The sequence below is a fragment of the Budorcas taxicolor genome, chromosome 16 (genome assembly GCF_023091745.1).
Source record: "Budorcas taxicolor isolate Tak-1 chromosome 16, Takin1.1, whole genome shotgun sequence".
Taxonomy (NCBI): Eukaryota; Metazoa; Chordata; class Mammalia; order Artiodactyla; family Bovidae; genus Budorcas; species Budorcas taxicolor.
The window spans coordinates 38122757-38142930 of record NC_068925.1 but is presented as its reverse complement, the minus strand read 5'-3'; the positions used below and the strand labels follow the sequence as shown (position 1 = coordinate 38142930).

Genomic DNA, 20174 nt, shown 5'->3' with positions numbered 1-20174 from the left:
AAAGTTAGAGAGAAACGCTAAAGGATCTTTGGAACTTAAAAACCCTGATTCTGTAAAACCTAGAGGTCTAAGGTCAGTGTGTGCAGTCTTTGTATCCTGAAAAACTCCAGGAATATTCTGGAGATGAAATTCTTTGTCAAGGAAGAGCATGAAGGAAATCAGCCTTTATCAGAACTGAGGTCACTTGGGACTTAATTATGCTCAGGAACTGACCTTGGGCTGCACACTCACTTGGCAACCGAAGTCTGTTTAGGATGACATCCTGTGTTCCAGAAACAAGGCTCATTTATAATCCTTTTATTGGGCTGGGTATCAGAGTGTCAACAATAAGCTATGTTGTTTTAGCTTTTTCCTTAAAAGTTCAGTCTGGCTATATCTCCTCCGTACAGATACAATTTTCACAAATATTTCCAATGAATATTTAAAGAGTACCTTCAATGTCCCAAACACTGCCAGGCTCTGGGATACAACTCTGGATGACTGACATCAGCCACAAGGAGACTGCAGTCTAAGGGGCAGAGTTATAATAGGGCATGAACAGCTCAAGCACAGGGGCTGTGGGAGCATGCTGGAAGGGGTTCTACCCCGAGCTGGGATGGGCAGGGAAGGTTTCTTAAGCAAAGTGTAGTGTAAGCTGAGACTTGAAGGGCAGGTGAGAAATCCAGGCAAAGAAGGGGAGGGGAAGGGAAGGTGCTCCAGGAAGATTCCCCATTTGGAAAAAGGACGATTTGGGGTTCTGAATATACTGACAATGTGAGTCAAAAAGATGCACGATCTCTTGAGGGGCTGTTCCGCAAAAGAATTGAGCCCTTCCACTGCCCAGTTTCTGACAATCACTATTTCCATTTAGCCATTGCCTGTGAGTCCCTGGAGAGTCCTGCCCATGGAAGCATGGATTGCTCCCCGTCTCCGAGAGCATTTCAGTACAACACCAGCTGTAGCTTTCGTTGTGCTGAGGGTTTCACGCTGAGAGGAGCTGACACAGTTCGATGTGCTGATTCGGGAGAGTGGACAGCGCCAGCCCCAGTCTGTCAAGGTATACTGTGACATCATCATGCTGCTTCCATGCCTTTCGGCTTATTACAGGCATCAGCATCTACATTTAGTTCTGTCATTCAGTTATTGCTCAAACGTTCACTGAGCATCTATCCTGTGCCAGACCCTTTGTGCTGGGCACTCAGATGCAGTAGTGGGTGAAGGCAGTCTTGGGGACATGTTCATTACAGCATCCTGAAATGCAAGGTGAGAGCTACATTGATCGACACAGATGTGGTGAGTTAGCATGAAGGAGAGGGGGTTGAGACAGAGGAATGATACATGAGGAACAGCTGGTACAGTGCCAGAGTAATGACAAGACTTAGTCCAGTTCCGTCATGTCCTGACAACAAGCTCTTGGTCTCTCTGAAACTCAGTGTCACCTGCAACGTAAAGGTACTAACGTTTGCCTTACCTACCCACCTCATTAGTGGTTGTGGATTAAAGTGTGTAAATGCAAGGTTAAAACTGCATGAGCTTCATAAATGTAGGTAAAATAATGATAATAACATTACTTTGTAAATCATATGTCTCTGATCTGATTTTACAAAATCATCTCCTTTAAATAGCTCCTGTTCTCAATATTTTGCTCTTGAAGAACAAAATAGGGAAGCCACTAGGATTATTTTCTTTTACAGGGGGAACCCCACACAGAATTTATGTCCCAGAAGTGAAATACTATTAATAGCATCTTATGTGAGATCCCAAAAAATTTATGTGAATTTCCTGGGTTGAAGTATACCCTGGTTTTAAAATGAGGCAGTGGTTTGAAAGCAAGGTCTTGAAGAGAGATGTATACACCCATGTTCACAGCAGCACTATTCATAATAGTTAAAATATGGAAGAAACCCAAGTGTCCCACACAGATGAATGGATAAGGAAAAGTGTGATGTATCCATACAATGGAATATTATTCAGCCTTAAAATGGAAGGAGACTCTGGTTTCCCTGGTAGTTTAGATGGTAAAGAATCTGCCTGCAACGCAGGAGACTCAGGTTCAATACTTGGGTAGGGATTCCCTGGAGAAGGGAATGGCAACCCACTCCAGTATTCTTGCCTGGAGAATCCCATGGACAGAGGAGCCTGGCGGGCTACAGTCCATGGGGTCGCAAAGAGTCGGACACGACTGAGTGACGAACACTTTCACTTTTCTGACACATGCTACAACGTGGGTGAATTCAAGGACATTAAGCTGAGGGTAGTAAGCCAGTCACCAAGACAAGTACTCAATGATTCCACATATGGGAGGTACTTAGAGTAGTCAAAATCCATGAGACAAAAAGTATTAAAATGGTTGTTGCTGGGGACTGGAGGGAGTGGGTATGGGTAGTTACTGTTTAATGAATACAGAGTTTCAGTTGGAGGTAAAGAAGAATGTTTTGGAGATGGATGGTGTTGATGGTTGCACAAAACTATGAATATACTTAATACCTCTGGACTGTACACTTAGAAATGGTTCACTGGTAAAAGATAGGTTTTATGCAATGTGTATTTTACTACAGTTAAAAAATGGAAAAAAAAAAGTGAGGCAGTAGAGGACTAGATTACTAAGCACTATGATGGTGAGGCTCAGGGAGGGGAATGGGATCTATTGTCTGAGAGACAAAGACGCAGAGAGCACTGAGACATGCTTAAAAGGGAGGGGTTACCAAATATATGTTTGTTACTTTTGTCCCATCTATTTTTAATGAACAAGCCAGGTTAAAATCTAAAGGGATGAAAATGCATTAGCTAAAGTTTCTTGTTTCCACTTGTTTCTAGAATTTTTCTTTATCTGGTCAAGAGGCATGTCCTTTAGCACCAGACTGCTCCTGCACATAAGTAATAATAATGTGGCAAAGCAGTAAAATATTTCTAGAGATAATTGTACTAAAATATATTGAATGCTCAATATCTACATTAAAAAGTAGAGCAGAGACAGTAATACCATATTGTTCGTTCTTTCAAAATCAGAGATAAGTTCATTCTGTCATTATGTAATACACAATAATAAGCAAACTGGGCTCCCCAGATGGCTCAGTGGTGGGGAGTCAGCCTGCAGTTCAGGAGATGGGGGTTCAATCCCTGATTCGGGGGGATGCCCTGGAGAAGGAAATGGCAACCTACTCCAGTGTCCTTGCGTGGTGGATCCCATGGACAGAGGAGCCTGATGGGTTTCAACATTGAGTTGAAAGAGCCAGACACGTCTTAGCTATTGAACAAGCAAACGAACAAATAAACACATTATGATTCTTAAGTACTCAAGAAGTGTAATCACTTGTATTCTTAGTTGGATAGGTATCTTTAAAATATAAGGTTGAATACTCCAACCTTGTCTTTAATTAAAGTGTTACTTTCATATTATGTTTGACATGCAATGAGCTCTCAGTAAAGAACTGATTACTGAGATAAAGCAGTGAAGGTTCCAACTAGTCACATATATCATAGATGACATCCACATTTAGAGTCAGACTTTCTCAAAACTCCTATCCCACACTTAAACTTTTAAAATCAAATAGTGGGGAAATTTGTATGGGCTATTTTCTCAGAATAAAATGTACTGGAATTTTAAAAAAACGGAGGGGTTCTTAAGGGGTCACTGGAGCCATTCTTGTCTGCAGGCAGATAATAGAAAACGGGCTTATTCTCTTAAGCATCCAGTTACATGGTTGCAGTAACTCCCCTGATAGGCCTTCCTAGCGTCTTCCACTCTGACAGGCTAGGTCAGCACCTGATGCATAGCTAGAACGATTTTAAGACTATGACTGCTACTGATACTACTGCTGCTGCTACTACTACTATTAGTAATAATGGCAATATATAATATTTATTGAGTATTTTAGTTTAACTCCATGAGGTTGTTAAAATTATGGCTCCCATTTTAAAGATGAGAAAAGACTTATATATAAAATACAGCTGTTCTCTCCATTTAAAGCCATCTACTTCATATGACTGAGATCATAGTGTACATATAATTTTTATTCTGCTTTTTCACCTAACATTGTACATTGAGACACCTCTCACATCTTTTCAAGGTGCAATAGAGCATATTCCTTTCATGGCTCCACCATAGTTAATTTTTAGCCTCTAACTAGTGGCGGTTATGTTTGTTTTCAATATTTTGCTCTCACATATGATAAAAAAAAAAGGGGGCTTCTCTGGTGGCTTAGCTGGTAAAGAATCCACCTGCAATGCGGGAGACCTGGGTTTGATCCCTGGGTTGGGAAGATCCCCTGGAGAAGGGAAAGGCTACCCACTCCAGTATTCTGGTCTGGAGAATTCCATGGACTGTATAGTTCATGGGGCCACAAAGAGTCGGACACGACTGAATGACTTTCACTTATGATAAATGATAAAAATTTAGTGGTATTTATGTTTGTTTTCAGTATTTGCTCTCACAAATGATATGATAAAATTTCTCCAAAATGATTTTTGATATGCATCTTATTACATACTTAGCATCGATTCTTGGGTCCAAAATTACAATATTTTTAAAACTATGGATGCATATTATCAAATGCTTAACAATGACTCAGCGTTTCCTCATAAAGTCATTCAACTGGCATTGTGACTATATGATACTTTTCTCATCCTCCTGGTTAAACATGCCCAATTCAGAGATCCTTCTTGTCAGCATTAGAAAGAGTTAAGGGGTGGGAATCAATGAGTACTTGTGTATTACTCCTTCCTCACTCCCTACTTCCTCCCTCCTTAGCATTGCAGTGCCAGGCTCTTCCGACCTCAAACAAGGCCCGGGTGAACTGCTCGCATCCCTTTGGTGACTATAGGTACCAGTCGACCTGCAGCTTCACCTGCGATGAAGGTTCATTCCTGGTGGGAGCAAGTGTGCTGCAATGCCTGGATACAGGGAACTGGGATGCTCCTTTTCCAGAATGCCAAGGTAGGATGAACTCTTTCCAGTGTCTTGGAAACAAATTGTAGAGTTATTTTAAAAAGCTATATTTAAAAGGTAGTAACTGTCTAGGGGACAGAAGCCTGAAATGGACTAGAAAATGAATAAACACTATCATCAGGAAGCCCTTGTTATCAGGTCACATAGGGATCCCACGTGCAGAGGCCTTGAGGGGCTGGCAGATACCACAAGCGACAGGAAGTCCGACAGCCGGACAGGGGAGTGGGCTGAAGGTCCCTATCATGAACTAGGTTCACTGTTCTCACTTGGCTAAAGATAGTCGCTGGAAAGAAGGCCAGGGAAAAAGACAGTCCCATGATGTTGTTCCAAGAGTAACCTGGCACTTTAATCCTAGGAAACACAGAGTGTAGTGGTGGAATGGCAGGCAGCGCATGGGTTTAATAGGAGAATGGGAGGGGCAGCATTTACAGGTGCCTGGCTGCAAACAAGATTGGAGAAACCCACTTAGAGTAAAGTGAAGAGTGATGAAAACAGAAAGAAACTAATCTACACATGCAAAGTCACAGGATTCTCGGAAGAAAAAAAGTACCTATTCACTATAATCATATATGTCTGCATTTCACCTGATATAAAATAAAGCCAGTTATTGAGTGAAATAGAACTGGTTCTGATCATCTGGGTTTGGAAACTGAAAGATAGATGTATACTTTTTATACTCTCCATTCCTTTTTCTATCCAATTATTTACTTATATTTATGTCAAACCCTACCTTTAAAAGATAACATTTGTATTTATAAAAGCTTCTCTTGTAGCTCAGTAGGTAAAGAATCTGCCTGCAGTGCAGGAGACCTGGGTTTGATCCCTGGGTTGGGAAGATCCCCTGGAGAAGGAAATGGTAACCCACTCCAGTATCCTTGCCTGGAAAATCTCAGAGACAGAGGAGCCTGGTGGGCTACAGTCCATGGGGTCGCAAAGAGTTGGGCATGACTGAGCGACTAACATTACTTACCTTTAAAAGATAACATTTGTATTTATAAAAGCTCTAGAAAAATAAATAAACAAAAAAATCTTACATACTGTCCCCAAAATACCCCACCCTAAAATAGACACTGGTTATGTTTCTCCATTATTGTATAAATTCCTCCAGTGTTTTCCCACTTTCCCCTCCACACAATTAGTATTTTTATGAGGCACATATAAGCTTAATAATAAAATTAGATAGGTAAAATACTAGACAATTCTGCATTGTTTGCCTTTGCTTTTCGCTTTGTGCCTGCTTTCAACATGAGTAAAAGCAGACAGATACATGTTTTTAATAAAAAGGAAACCACTTGCTATTCAGGTCACACATAAGCACACACAAGCACACATACACGCACACTACTATTAAGTTAGGTCAACACAGAGTGAACCAATGAATGAACAAAGGGGCTGACCAGCTCAGCAGAGCTGCGTGGTCTTTATCCCCAGACACAAGAGAGCCTGGCAAGCCCCGGGGGCTAAGGCTGAGCCCACCTTCCGAGCTGGGTCTGCAGAGACCAGGCTGAGGCTTGTGACCTTGGCCCCTCAGCTCTCACCCTGGCTACGCTGAAGCCTGGATACACTACAAAGTCCACACGACTGTAGGGAAGAACTTGGGAGTCCCTGAGGGCGTTCCAGTGCACAGCACCTTTCCGGACAGCCTTGGGCTGTGCAGGGCACAGATTACAGTTCATTGCTCCATACTGGCCTGCCTGTGGGTGTTTCACAGGAGGGAGGCTGACACTCACCACGGCTTCCTGTGACCTTCTAGTTCCCTTCCGCTTTTAGTTCTTTGTTTACTCTGACTGAACTTTCTCCTCTTGCTGCTGAGCGAGCATCATGTGAAATACCCAAATGTGGTCTGGGCAGGAAGGTACCATGAGGCTTGCAACCTACTAGCTGTTGTAATGTGCCCCAAATGTGTTATCAGTTTCCTTTTCCAATGCCACACCCCCACCTTCCCACCCCAGCTATCAGAAGGCAAAGTCACAATAGAGTGGCACACAGACTCATGCACCAACACTCATCGCACCACACTTGTCCTTCTTGACTTGTCTCCTCTCCCCTCTCCTCACCCCCACACCGAATACAGACAGACTTTTCAAGCGGTGGAAAATACCAGGTCTTTGGACCAATGGATGAGATGGGGGATGTAGCTGGAGAGAAGAAGGGAAGAGACAGGTGCAGAAAATGCTCACAAAGCCTCAAGCAGTTCAAATCTGTGGCTGAAAGACAGCCCTGGTTCATCCACACTACCACTGTCTCTGGTCTAAAGCCACACACGACCCAACCAGGCCAAAGAATGCAGAAGAAACACCTTAAACCATGTATTCATTTTTTTAAAAGCTAGAGTGTTTAATTGAGTTTTATTTCATTAATTGGCTGAGGGATATCTTGGCAGCCATTAACATTTGCATACATAGTGTTTTCATTTTTGAACCTTATAAAAATCCTGAGAACTATGTAATGCTATTATCCAGATTTTAAAGGTGAATAAACATGGAAATTCAGAGAGGTTAAGGGACTGGCCGAAAGTCACAGAGCATGATCTCTAACCAAATCAAATCCTCTAGCACCACAAACTCCACATGGATAAACTTTGGCAAAGAGCTGTGATAGCTTATTGCCCATTTTTTGTAAGTAGACAGGTAGAGTCATTTGCTGCTGGTCACTACAGGATGAGACTGGTGGAAAGAGCATTTGCAGATGGCCAGTTACATTATTTGCCTACTTTGTGTCATGATTTTTTTATTTAATTTTTGCCTATATTTTGTTCACTTATTATTTTATATAATAATAAATTTGAGGTTCTCTGCAAAGCAAAGATTGTTATTTTTCCCATTTTATAGATGAAGCAACTGAGGTTCAGTATGTTTATTGTCCAGAGATGCACTGCTAGTGAGTAACAGAGGCAAGTTTTGGACCCAGAGTTCATCACTTGGTTGGGGGAAGGAACTTTTGGAAGAGGAGAAAGTATTTTACTCCATTTCCCTATTTCCAATCACTTGTCATTGTTTTCCGGCAAGGTTATTGGGTCTACCTCTGAAGAAAGTGTCAAGGAAGCAGTCACTCCCGCTCTCATCCAGGGGTAACTAACATGAGCTGCATCACCATCACCATCTTTCCCAACAAAGTGCCAGCATCCTTTTAAATCACCCCTAAAGCTCCTTTAAATCTCTTTAGGGGTAAGCGCCTCAGAATACCAACCCACTGTCAGCTGCCGTTTCACACCTTCAGGACGTCTAACTGGTGACTAGTAACATGCAATTTAAACAATCGTTCTAACCCAGTACTGCACTGGTCTGTTAAGGACACACACATACACACACACACTGATTTAAGTGGCTGTGTTCTAAAACAATCTCCTCTCTCCTCCTTGTCTATGCCCATGCTAGCTGTTACCTGCGCACCTCTGCCAAACCCTCAGAATGGAGAAAAGACTTGTGTCCAACCTCTTGGAGGTTCCAGTTATAAGTCCACATGCTGGTTCACATGTCATGAGGGATTCTCTTTATCCGGACCAGAAAGACTGGACTGTACTCCATCTGGACGCTGGACGGGCTCCCCACCAACATGTGAAGGTAGGACCATGGGTTTACCCTTTCTTATGGCTTCTCAGGTAACAGTATAGAATGGAGCCTAATCATCAGGAGTTCATGTAAACCTCAAGCTAAAGAAAGCCTTCTCTTCAAGGCATAACAATCTAGACCAAAACCTTCCCCACCTCGAGTATTCTTGTAACAATAACTTTAACCATTTCATAGTTCCATAATGTATTTCAGTGTCATTGTGATGTTTGATGTTTATCACAATCCTGAAATAATGAGGACAGGCAATATTATCGCCATTTTATGGATGAGAAAATAGAGGCTCAGAGATTAGGTAATTTATGGAAATTCATACTATTAGTGATGAAGCTCAGCTATGTCACTGGGACTTTTACTTCATTATAAAGAATTTTCGTACTACACACTTATTCATTCCGACATCTTCCTTCACTGAGCATTGCTAAGCCCCAGACAGAGCTGACCTCAGAGTGGGTGTGATTCCATCCCAGCCCCTCGAGGGTCTCAGTCTAAAGATTTGTGTATAGCCTCTCCTTGCTCCAGTTCCATATGGATTATAAGCTCCCTGAGGGCAGGGACTGTCCCAACTTCACCTTTGCATATCCTGCAGCAGCTAGACAGAAGAAAAATGTAGGTGTGTGACAAGTATCTGTTGAACTGAATCTTCTCATTTGCTGGTTAAATTTATTCAAACCCAAGCCTTATTGACAATGAATTAGTGGATCCTCAAAGGCAATGGCCAGGTCTTATCTATGATTCCCCTGAAACATCTGGCTGACACATATCTGGTATATGAAAGTGAAACTGTTAATCGCTCAGTTGCGTCTGACCCTTTGTTACCACATGGACTGTAGTCTGCCAGGCTCCTCTGTCTATGTAGATTCTCCAGTCAAGAATACTGAAGTGGGTAGCTGTTCCCTTTTCCAGGGGATCTTCCCAACCAAGGGCTTGAACCTGGGTCTTCTGCATTGCAGACAGATTCTTTACCATCTGAGCCACCAGAGATAGTGTGCTCTAAAGTAGAAGTTTGCAAACTGATGCATTTATTGCTCATGTTTACTTTCAAACATCATCATTTTGCTCTGTGACAACCTAGAGGGCTAGGATGGGGTGGTAGACAGGAGGCAGGCTCAAGAGGGAGGGGACATGTGTATACCTATGGCTGATTCATGTGTGGCAGAAACCAACACAACATTGTAAAACAATTATCTTCCAATTAAATAAATTTTCAAAAACAGACATTACACAATTTAAGTTGCAGGAATAAGCAAATATACAGTATTTTTTTTACCTGTAACATATGAAACCCAGAATAAAAGCAATATTCTCAAAGGAAAAAAAAAGGCACCATTTTTTGGTTCTTTTGTTCTATTATTCCATGTACTATAGTCAGGAATAATAAAACCAGCAATAATAGCTAATTTTTATTGTTTGCGTAAGTACAAGCAATTACATTTGCATTTTTGCATTCAATACACACAATCCTTAACATGGTTATCATTATCCCTGTTTTAAAGATGGAGAAATGAGGCTTGAGAAGATAAATAGCTGGCAAAGATGTGTGTGCTACATCTTAGCTACAAAGTGTGCAGTTAGGATTCAAACCCAGGTTTAGCCTGATTACAGGACTAGAGCTTTTACCTCTGCACTACACTGCCACCCAGTGGCCAGTTTCTAAATCCCAGGTCAGCTCAGCTCAGTTCAGTCGCTCAGTCCTGTTCGACTCTGCGACCCCACAGACAGCAGCCTACCAGGCTTCCCTGTCCATCACCAACTCCCAGCGCCTACCAAACTCATGTCTATCGTGTCAGTGATGCCATCCAACCATTTCATCCTCTGTTGTCCCCTTCTCCCCCTGCCTTCAATCTTTCCCAGCATCAGGGTCTTTTCAAATGAGTCAGTTCTTCACATCAGGTGGTCAAAGTATTGGAGTTTCAGCTTCAACATCAGTCCTTCCAGTGAATATTCAGGACTGATTTCCTTTAGGATTAACAGGTTGGATCTCCTTGCCGTCCAAGGAACTCTCAAGAGCCTTCTCCAATACCACAGTTCCAAAGCATCAATTCTTTGGTGCTCAGCCTTCTTTATGGTCCAACTCTCACAACCATACATGACTACTGGACAAATCATAGCTTTGACTAAATGGACCTTTGTTGGCAAAGTAATGTCTATGCTTTTTAATATGCTGTCTAGGTTGGTCATAACTTTTCTTCCAAGGAGCAAGCATCTTTTAATTTCATGGCTGCAGTCCCCATCTGCAATGATAGTCATTTGTAAATTCCACTGCTCTTGTTTAGTTGCAGCAGCAACTGCAGTAGCAGTTGTTCTAAAATGAACTTTAGTTGAACTAAAATGAACTAAAATGAGTGATCAAATGAGTGAGTATGTTTCTAGAAATCTAGTAGTGAAAAGAGCTAAATATTCATTCTTTCTTATTCCTTCTTGTGGAATGAGCACTAGATTAATATCCAAAGACTTGTATTGCTCTTCCCTGAAGTTATGGAGTCACATAGAAGATCATGCCACACCCTGATATTCTCAATTCCAAAAGGAGAGGAGTGGACAAGGACACCTCTGAGGCTCTTCCCCTGGACAAGGATTCTGTAGGCTAAAGCACATAAAACGCTACTGTGCATGCGTGTGCGCTGTCTTGTCTGACTCTTTGTGACTCCATGGACTGTAGCCGGCTAGGCTCCTTTGTCCATGGGTCTCTGTCCATGGAGTTTTCCAGGCCAGAATACTAGAGTGGGTTGCCATTTCCTCCTTCAAGAGATCTTCCCAACCCAGGGATCTAATCCATGTATCTTGTGTATCCTGCATCAGCAGGCAGATTCTTTACCACTGTGCCACCTGGGAAGTCCAAAATGCTATCATCTATTGTCAAAAAAAAAAAAAAAAAGCTCACTACAAGCCATCCAAGGAATCTAGGACTTTGATAGCTGATATCTTTAGGGCTTGTGCTTCATCACAGATTTCTCAATCACTCATTTGTTTATTCCATGGGCATTTATCATGAGTTCTATTTTTCCACATTCTGTTTTAAGGCTAAAAAAAAAAAGAAAACCCTGAGATATAAGAAATACCTCACTGAAGTTTTTTGTTTTTGTTTTTCTCATGAAAGTTTTAAATCATACATTGCAATCAACATGGTTGTAAAATCTGTGATCTCTGAAGCCCCCATTTCTCCTGACTCTTTTCTACCTCCTTTTCTCCTCAAGAGGTGACATTTCAGGCCTGGCCCTGCCCAGTGTCTAAAACCAAACTTGACCATGGGCAGCAGCTTTAGTGAGCTATGGGCTTTGGAATTGCCAACCTGGTCTGAACCTGATAGTTAGCTCTGGCTTTTGGACCTGTGTTTCTATCTCATTCTCCAAATTCAGGCTCTAGATTTAGGCAAAGAGTTCCTCTCCTTTTCCCATATGCCTGAGTCCATGAATTTTGAAACTTTCAGCAGTGAACTCTGATTTTCACATGGTGTTCTGCAGAGTCCTGGACTCTTATCAGAGGGGATTGAGGGCTACCAAGTACATAGGGGTGGTGTGGCAAGTGGAGCACAGTCTCATGGTGCAAAATGGGGCTCCATTTTTCTGAGTGAGTCCACAGATATTTCCCTTTCTGTTAGAATGTCAGTTTCCTGGGCTCTCTAGGACTTGAGCTCCACCTGCATTTCCTAATCTTCCCCCTTGCGTTTACCCACCAGGACCTGAATTCCTTTCCCTGAACATAAACGGTACTGAGTTGCTCCCATCTAGTTGCTCTGTTCCCTACCTTCCTGGCTGTTGGGCCACTATCCTGATATGATGACTGTTCCCTCAATCACGTTGTCATTGACTCTCTGGAGACCCTGTTCAACTGCTGGACCTGACTCCTAATGACCAACCTCACCTTGGTGGGGAGGTGTGGGTCCTGGTTTTGAGTCCCAATCCTAGCGCTGTCCTTCTGCCACACCCCTGCTCATCCAAGATCTAAAATACAGCAGACTGGTGCCCTCTAAGCTCCGGCCTGGCTCATGTCTCTGTTTCATTTCTCCACTCCTCCAACCTTTATCTGACTCTGTGAAGATTCCCAGTCTTTATTTTAAAAGTTTGAGTTTAGAACCACCAACCCAATGAATATTACTATGTACACTATTTTTTCTTTCCAAAAATTTCATGACAAAACTACATTTGACTCAAGCTAGAAAATAATAATAATATACAGAGACAAAGAATTCATTAAAATTAAAATAATATAAAGCAATATTTTATCAGTTGATGATAGCACGGCAGTGAACCCACTAATTCGTGAATTCACACGCCATCACATTCATTCACCTGCATCACCAATCATAGAAAACATCAGTGAAGACCATTTCAATAGACAGCACTGCTTTGAAGTCCATGAAAATAGAGCTTTAAGTATAGTGATAAAAGCAGCTCTTATCCGTTTCCTATTCTTGTACTAAGTTTTTAATAAAGCTTCAGAGTAGGCTCAAGAATATGACTACTTTTTGTTGTTACCCAGAGAGGTCATCCCTTGATAAAAATCTCTTCCTCTACCTCTGCGTGAGGCCCCTTCACTCCACCAACTTCCTCAGATTTAATTCAGCCCCTGATTGTTGAGTGCCCACCACTTTCCAGATCTGAAATAGGCTTCCACGTACCTCATCAAGTCTGCCCCTCAGACCGGAAAACAGGCTTCCTTGTGCAAGTGAGTCAAATCCTTCTTAGGGGCCTTTGATTTGACAAGGTTTATGTTTACAGAAGAGGGTTCAGAAACTTTCCTAGACACAAAAGGCTGTGTTTATAACCTTGGCAGAAAAAGACTCATAGAACTGAGACCAAAGCATATCCCCCAAGTAGATTTAATGCTGTGGAATTCTCTTTGTATGCTAGGGGTCATTTAAGTCAGTTCTTAAAAACAGGAACTCCTCTTGTTTCTTTTCATATCATGTAAAAACACTTGTCAGAATGCATCCAAATTAAATTGTGCTTACTAACGTTCATTCTTTTAACAAATATTTTTAGACCCCTCTACTCTGTGTTAGGCACTTTTGTTTGGGGTATAGCTGACATGTATTTTCTGGGAGATTCTGAAAAAGCTATTTGAGGGAAAATGTTCATAAATAATTTAATATCTATGACATATACCAGTAGATAATAAATGTTTAATAAACAGAATTGATCTGCCAGGCATGGATTCATTAATTACTCAAAAATTTCATAGTTCTAAACTGAAATTAAGTATGTCATTTTGGCTATCTGAATGGTTTCACACAATCAGGATCCACAGTCCTTCAGTGAACAGCCCGCTCCAAAAAAACGTGGGCCAGCATGTAAAAACCAATACTTTTCCATGAGGCATTGCACAGGGCTTCAAGAGGGTTTTTTTTTTTTTTTTTTTTAAAAAGCAAAACAGCTAAGCAAAATGAGCTTTATCTGACCAAGGCATAGCTTTCAGATAGCCTTGGATTTAAAGAAAGAACAGTCACTTAATTTGGCAATAACCCAACGTGAGTGAAAGTTGCTCAGTCGTGTTCAACTCTTTGAGACCCCATGGACTCTACAGTCCATGGAATTCTCCAGGTCAGAATACTGGAGTGGGTAGCCGTTCCGTTCTCCAGGGGATTGTCCCAACCCAGGGATTGAACCCAGGTCTCTGGCATTGCAGGTGGATTCTTTTCCAGTTGAGGCACCAGGGAAGCCCAAGAATACTGGAGTGGGTAGCCTATCCCTTCTCCAGGGGATCTTCCTGACCCAGGAATCAAACTGGGGTCTCCTGCATTGCAGGTGGATTCTTTACCAGCTGAGCTACCAGGAAAGCTCTAATAACCCAATATTTGTAGATAAATAATAGTCTCACGTCAGAGAATGTCACTGACAGAAAGACGTGATCCTAAGATAAATATGTAACTTTAATAAATTTATAAAAATAGTTTTTGAGGGAAATAGTAAATTCATTTACTCATACACTTGGCATATGGTTGTTGAGCACCACCTCTTGGTGTGATTGGTGTGATTGTGGGAGACACAAAGATTTATGATTCTCAGGTTTAGGAGCTTTCCATCCAGGAGAAGAGGGAAGAGTTGACATGTGATATGATAGCATGAGAGTTCAAACAGAAACACTGATGTGTTCAGAGAAGACTTCAGGCTGCAGTGATCAGCAGAGGCTTTGGAAAGGCTGTGTTTGATTGGATCCCAGAGGATGGCTGTGGATTTTATTCAATGAAAATTGAAAGAAATTTAGGGTAGTGGGAGCCAAGGCCCAGAGGCAAGAACACATGAGGTCAGTTAAGGGAATTCCCAGGGAATATCCTAGCTTGACCAGGAGGTTTTGCACTTACCTGTGCCCAAAAAAGAAAGCCTGGGGATCCAAATGGAAGGAATAGTAATTTAGGACAGAATATGATCATTGCAGGTGTAGATGTGCTGAATTTGTGGAGACAGCAGGATATCTAACTGGAAGGAGTTTCAGGCAGAAGGAAGGATGGAAATGAAACCCTGGACTGCCCTTATACAAAAGGATAGTGAGAGTCAGGGAGGCCACAAGGTCTCTGAAGCAAAAGGTTTAGAGAAAAGAGGATGAAATGGTGAATTCTTGAGTCTGACTACTTAAACCCTTGACTCCTTCAGTTTTAGAATTTCTCCCTATACTCTTTGCAAACCCACCATCCTTCCCCCTGCCCTCTGCACTTCATGACTTGTGTCTATTGTGAAATGTCTGCTACCTAGCAAAACACAGTGGTAGTGCAATTTGTTGAAAACGTGAATGAATTAATTGGGTGCAAAACAGGGTTTCCAGATCAATTTGGAGATTGTGACATTCTTGATTTGATTCTCCAGCCAGCAAGTGTCCAGAACTATCTGCCCCTGAGCAGGGAAGCCTGGACTGTCCTGACACTCGTGGAGAATTCTTCGTTGGCTCCATCTGCCACTTCTCCTGTAACGAGGGCTTGAAGCTGGAGGGGTCCAACCATGTTGAGTGCACAGCTTCCGGGAGATGGACAGCACCCCCACCAACCTGCAAAGGTAAAAGATACATGCCTTATATCCTTGCAAGACAGTGCTTCTTCTAGAAATTTCCTCAACAAAAATAACAAATACTTACATACACTCTTACTATGTGACAGGTACACATAATATTATTATTATTATTGTGAAAGTTTCACTTCTGTCATGAAGTGGGTTATCTATTGGGATACAGGAAACATAGCCTATGGATTTAAAAAATATGCAAGGAGTGGCAGGACTTTTTCATATTTGTGAATAAAAGATATACGGATTTTTAAGCACAAATTTTCTTTCATAATTTAGGCCTCTTTTTCTCAAAGAGCTTTGTTGGGTCCATTGAATGGTTTCCATTTCTTCATCACCAGCAGAGCACTAGGGGTGGAGTTACTGGTCAAATGTTTCAAATCAAGGAACTGAAGTGGGGAGAGGTCAGTTGTCATCTCTCTGCCACGTGGCAAGTTAACGACAGAGCCAGTGGCATCTTTCTCACTTCACATTTCATGTTGACCTTTGGCCTAAAGATAATGAACACCTCCCAATAAAGCAGCAATGGGCAAGCAATTGGTCTATGCATATTTTGCCGAATTTTCATATTTCTACACCCATTATTCTGGTTTTTTTTTTGGGAGGGGGGGTTGGTTTTCTTCTTAATATAAGTAACATTGACATCCTCTCCCCAAATTCTTCTGGCCAGGAGAATCATCTCTTTAAGAGAAATTTTAGATAATTTTTTCATCTGGTTTTCTATGGTGGTGGATGGTTTAGTTGCTAGGTTTTGTCTGACTCTTTTGTGACCTCATGGATCGTAGCCTTCCAGGTTCCTCTGTTCATGGGAATTTGTATGCAAGAATACTGGAGTGGATGCCATTTCGTTCTCCAGGGGATCTTCCCGCACCAGGGATGGAACCCGTATCTCCTGCATTGCAGGCAGATTCTTTACCGCTGAGCCACCAGGGAAGCTCCTGGCTGTCCATTCCTGATTTTAATAGTTTTCCTTAACTTCCTTAAGGAGCTATTGCTAGAACCTCCCTGATTATGAAAGGACCAGAAGACAGTTACTGTATGTCAGTCTTAACTCTGTTGTGCTCCTCTTAGCTGGGAACTCTGCAAATTGAAACATTTTCTTTTCACAGTGGACACAGTATCAGCTGCTCCAGGGGTGCGATGCCCATCCCTCATCGCGCCAAACCAGGGAACAATGTCCTGTCAGCATCATCTGAGGAACTTTGGTTTGAATACCACTTGCCACTTTGGATGCAAAGCTGGATTCACACTCATGGGAGAGAGTGCTCTCCAATGCAGACCTTCCAGACAATGGACAGCAGTAGCTCCCACGTGCAGAGGTAAGGCGAAACATAGCAGGCAGCTCCGATGCTATCTTCTAGCATGCTAGCCTTTGTCCATGCCTGTCAAAATCCTATCCAGTGCCAGTGACCACTTCAAGTGTCAGCTCCTCCATGAAACCCACACCAATCCCAGTTAGAAGTAATGAGCAACAGGCATATCATGTTTCCCCTTCATCACAAGCTAATGCTCTGGTACTCCCTAAAGGAAGAAACATGGAAATGACAAAATGTGTTAGAGCCTTAGCATGCTGAACATGAAACCAGCTATATGAATTGTGAGTTACAAGGTACAATTCTATTAAGGATGTGGCCCTGTAAACATTCTATATTTCATAACTGGAACCCAATTAAAAAGATAAATTATGAATGTTACCTTACCCCATGCATGAAGCACTGTGTCTCTTCATTGTATTCCCTATGAAGCACAGAAGAGTGCTTTGCAAATGTCAGTACTGCCCAACATTTGTTAAGTTCAGTTTCCTGAGTCAACTTTGAGTTAAATTTCATTTTCTGTACACAAATTTGGGAGAGTATCCTGAAATGCACTGAAAAACAGTTTAAAGAGAATGGTGGTCTCTACTTCTTTCAAACTTTCAGAAGCCAGGTATGCTGAACAATTGTTATCTCAAGATATATGTGCTGACATGGAAGTTAATTGCCAGTGGTAGTAATAATAATATTTAGGACAACAGTATTTTTGAGAAGCAAAATTCTATAACTAGTATTTTTGTGGGCAAGACTGATCAATCCCCTGGAAGTTTATTTACTGAATCACCACTTCGTGCCCTCCTTGGTTCTTCGGCTATCATTCTTTGAGTGTATATCTCAGTACATTTGATGTTGGAAGAACTTGTGGGAATGTCAAAAACAGCTCCTGTCCTCTCTGATCTTTTGTATTGCACCACATCTATGGGCAACTCTAGCCGTGTTTCATATGCAACCATAATCTCTTTTATGTTCACTCTGTATGTTCGCTTTTCCTACATTCTTTTTTCTTCTGCAGCTGTCAAATGCTCCAAGCTACCTGCTACTGAGCCAATAGTGATGAACTGCTCCAACCCTTGGGGAAATTTCAGCTATGGATCAACCTGCAGCTTCCATTGCCCTGAGGGTCAATTACTTAATGGCTCAGAAAGAACAGCATGCCAAGAGAATGGTCAGTGGTCAACGACCATGCCAACCTGCCAAGGTATATGTCTCATACAGGTTAGGAAGTCGCTTTGATATGGAAAATAATGAAATCAGTTTTTCTCCTCTGTGTGTTTCTTAACAGTGGTCTCACTTTCTATCACTGGGTTTCCCCTGCGTTTAATAATTGTTTCACAATGAATCAAACAGAATCTCTGAATCTTATGCAGTGCAGTGGGAATCAAATTTAGTGACTCTGTGTAAACAATCACCACTACTTTTTCAATGTGAAATGAATCCTCTCATTTCTTTATAATCTTTGTATAGTGTTGGATTGGCCAACAAGTCCAGTTGGGTTTTTCCATAAGATCTTATAGAAATACCCAAATGAACTTCTTGGCCAACCTAATATATCTTGAAGTTTCAAGATGTTTTAAACTGAAGGTTATTTAATGAAGAATCCTAACTCATTATCTCAGAAGACCTTTGTTTACCATATACCTCCCCCAAATACCATCAGTTCAGTTCAGTTCAGTTCAGTTCAGTCACTCAGTTGTGTCATATGTCTTCCTTAATCAAGCTCTGCTTGTAAGGTTTATTTCATCCCCTCCCACTTTTTCCCCTCTAGTAGCTTGTTGTAACTACTTTTTGTCATAAAAATGAATCTTCAATTACCTTCCCCCTCAAATTACCCAGTTTATTTTGTTTGTCGAAACTCCCATTTAATCGTCTAATTCTATTTATTGAGTCCGTACCTTGACTCCTTGGAAATTACTTTTGATATTTCAGCGTTAGGAAGAAAATCAAGTCCTGCTTGTGTCCCATTCTGTTGAAGTGACTTACGACTTCCAGGCTTTTTGTGCTGGGTTGTTAGCACTGCCAGGACCTTGGAGGACTTATCTGATCTCACACCTTAGCGTTGTTGGGGCCCTTCTGGGGGAATGATGGTCTTCTGCACAAAGCACTTCTCATGTCCCACACGCGCGTGTGTGTGTTTTTTGCAGCAGGGCCACTGACTATCCAGGAAGCCCTGACTTATGTTGGTGGAGCAGCAGCTGGTACGACAGGCTTAGTGACGAGTTCAATACTCCTGGCTCTGCTAAGAAGGCGTCGCAGACGAAAAGGTAAATTGGAAACAGTATTCTCCTCATTTTCTTCTTTCATGTGATTTGGGGCAAGGCAGTGAAAGCACAGCTTCAGTAGTTCATGTCTGAAAACATTTGCATTAAAAAAAAAACAAGGCCAAGTTAAGTGGTCTTGAGAACCAACTCCCATCAGAGTCAAATTTAGGGAGAAAAAAAAAAAAAAGAAAACACAGATCCTCATATAATGGAGATCTGGAGATGGGCCTGGAAGTCTGAATTTTTTAAAAGTTCCTCCTCACCCTAACTCCACCTACTAAGATTTTATGAGGCCAGTGTGCATACTGACACTTGGGGGCTTCTGGTCTAGGTAACCTTAGTTATTGTCAAAACTAACTAGAAAGGAGTTATACTTTATTCATTCATTCTTTCACACAATAGCCATTTATTGGTCAACTGATTAGGTAGTGTAACCCAGAATGATGGTGCTTGATATTAAGGAATGTATAATTCAGTAGGTGACTTGGACAAGTTAAATCAATGCTAATACTGAAGTGTATCAAGTGCATCAGGGCAAAAGTGCTACCTGACTACTCTTGGAATACAAAATAGAAGGGTCCCACCCAGATTGATAGAGCAGAAAAGGCTCTTTTAAGTTTAACTTTGAAGACTAAGAGGGATGGATTTTGCCAAAGGAAAAAGTCAAAATAGAGTTACAGCAGAGAAAATGGCATGTTACAAGACCTTAAAGGGCAAAATAACAGAAAATGCTATGTTCAATAGTTTATTGCACCTGAATTGGGAAAAAAAAACACTAGTGGAGGAAGTGAAAAACAAAGCTGGAAGTGTAAAAGAGCTGCTGCTTTAGTAATGACTTGGTATGAAAGCTAAGAGATGCATATGTGCTCATGAAAACTTGTAGAGCTAATACAGGATTGAAGCAAGAAAGTGACCCAAGTGGATAAAGATTTTCTGTAAGGGAAACTGTGTTTCTCTGATTGTTCATCAAAAGATAGCTGTAGGCTAGGAATAAAAAAAGAGAACCCTCCCTTAAGAGTTCAAACATCCTTTCATTGTCTGCCTGAGATGCTCAACCTGTCCGTAAGCTGAGAAGCCTCTTCTTTTTTTTTTTTTTTCTTCTTTTTTGTAAA

General features: G+C 41.6%; 1 protein-coding gene across 1 annotated transcript in view; it reads left to right on the top strand.

Annotated features, from left to right (window-relative positions):
* Positions 1 to 20174, top strand: part of SELP (selectin P) — a 46421-nt gene that overhangs the window by 22087 nt on the left and 4160 nt on the right. The window contains exons 7-13 of the mRNA XM_052653927.1: positions 851 to 1036; positions 4730 to 4915; positions 8305 to 8490; positions 15300 to 15485; positions 16601 to 16810; positions 17817 to 18002; positions 18946 to 19065. Of these exons, the coding sequence (XP_052509887.1) occupies positions 851 to 1036; positions 4730 to 4915; positions 8305 to 8490; positions 15300 to 15485; positions 16601 to 16810; positions 17817 to 18002; positions 18946 to 19065 (1260 nt within the window). The remainder of the gene's footprint in view (positions 1 to 850; positions 1037 to 4729; positions 4916 to 8304; positions 8491 to 15299; positions 15486 to 16600; positions 16811 to 17816; positions 18003 to 18945; positions 19066 to 20174) is intronic.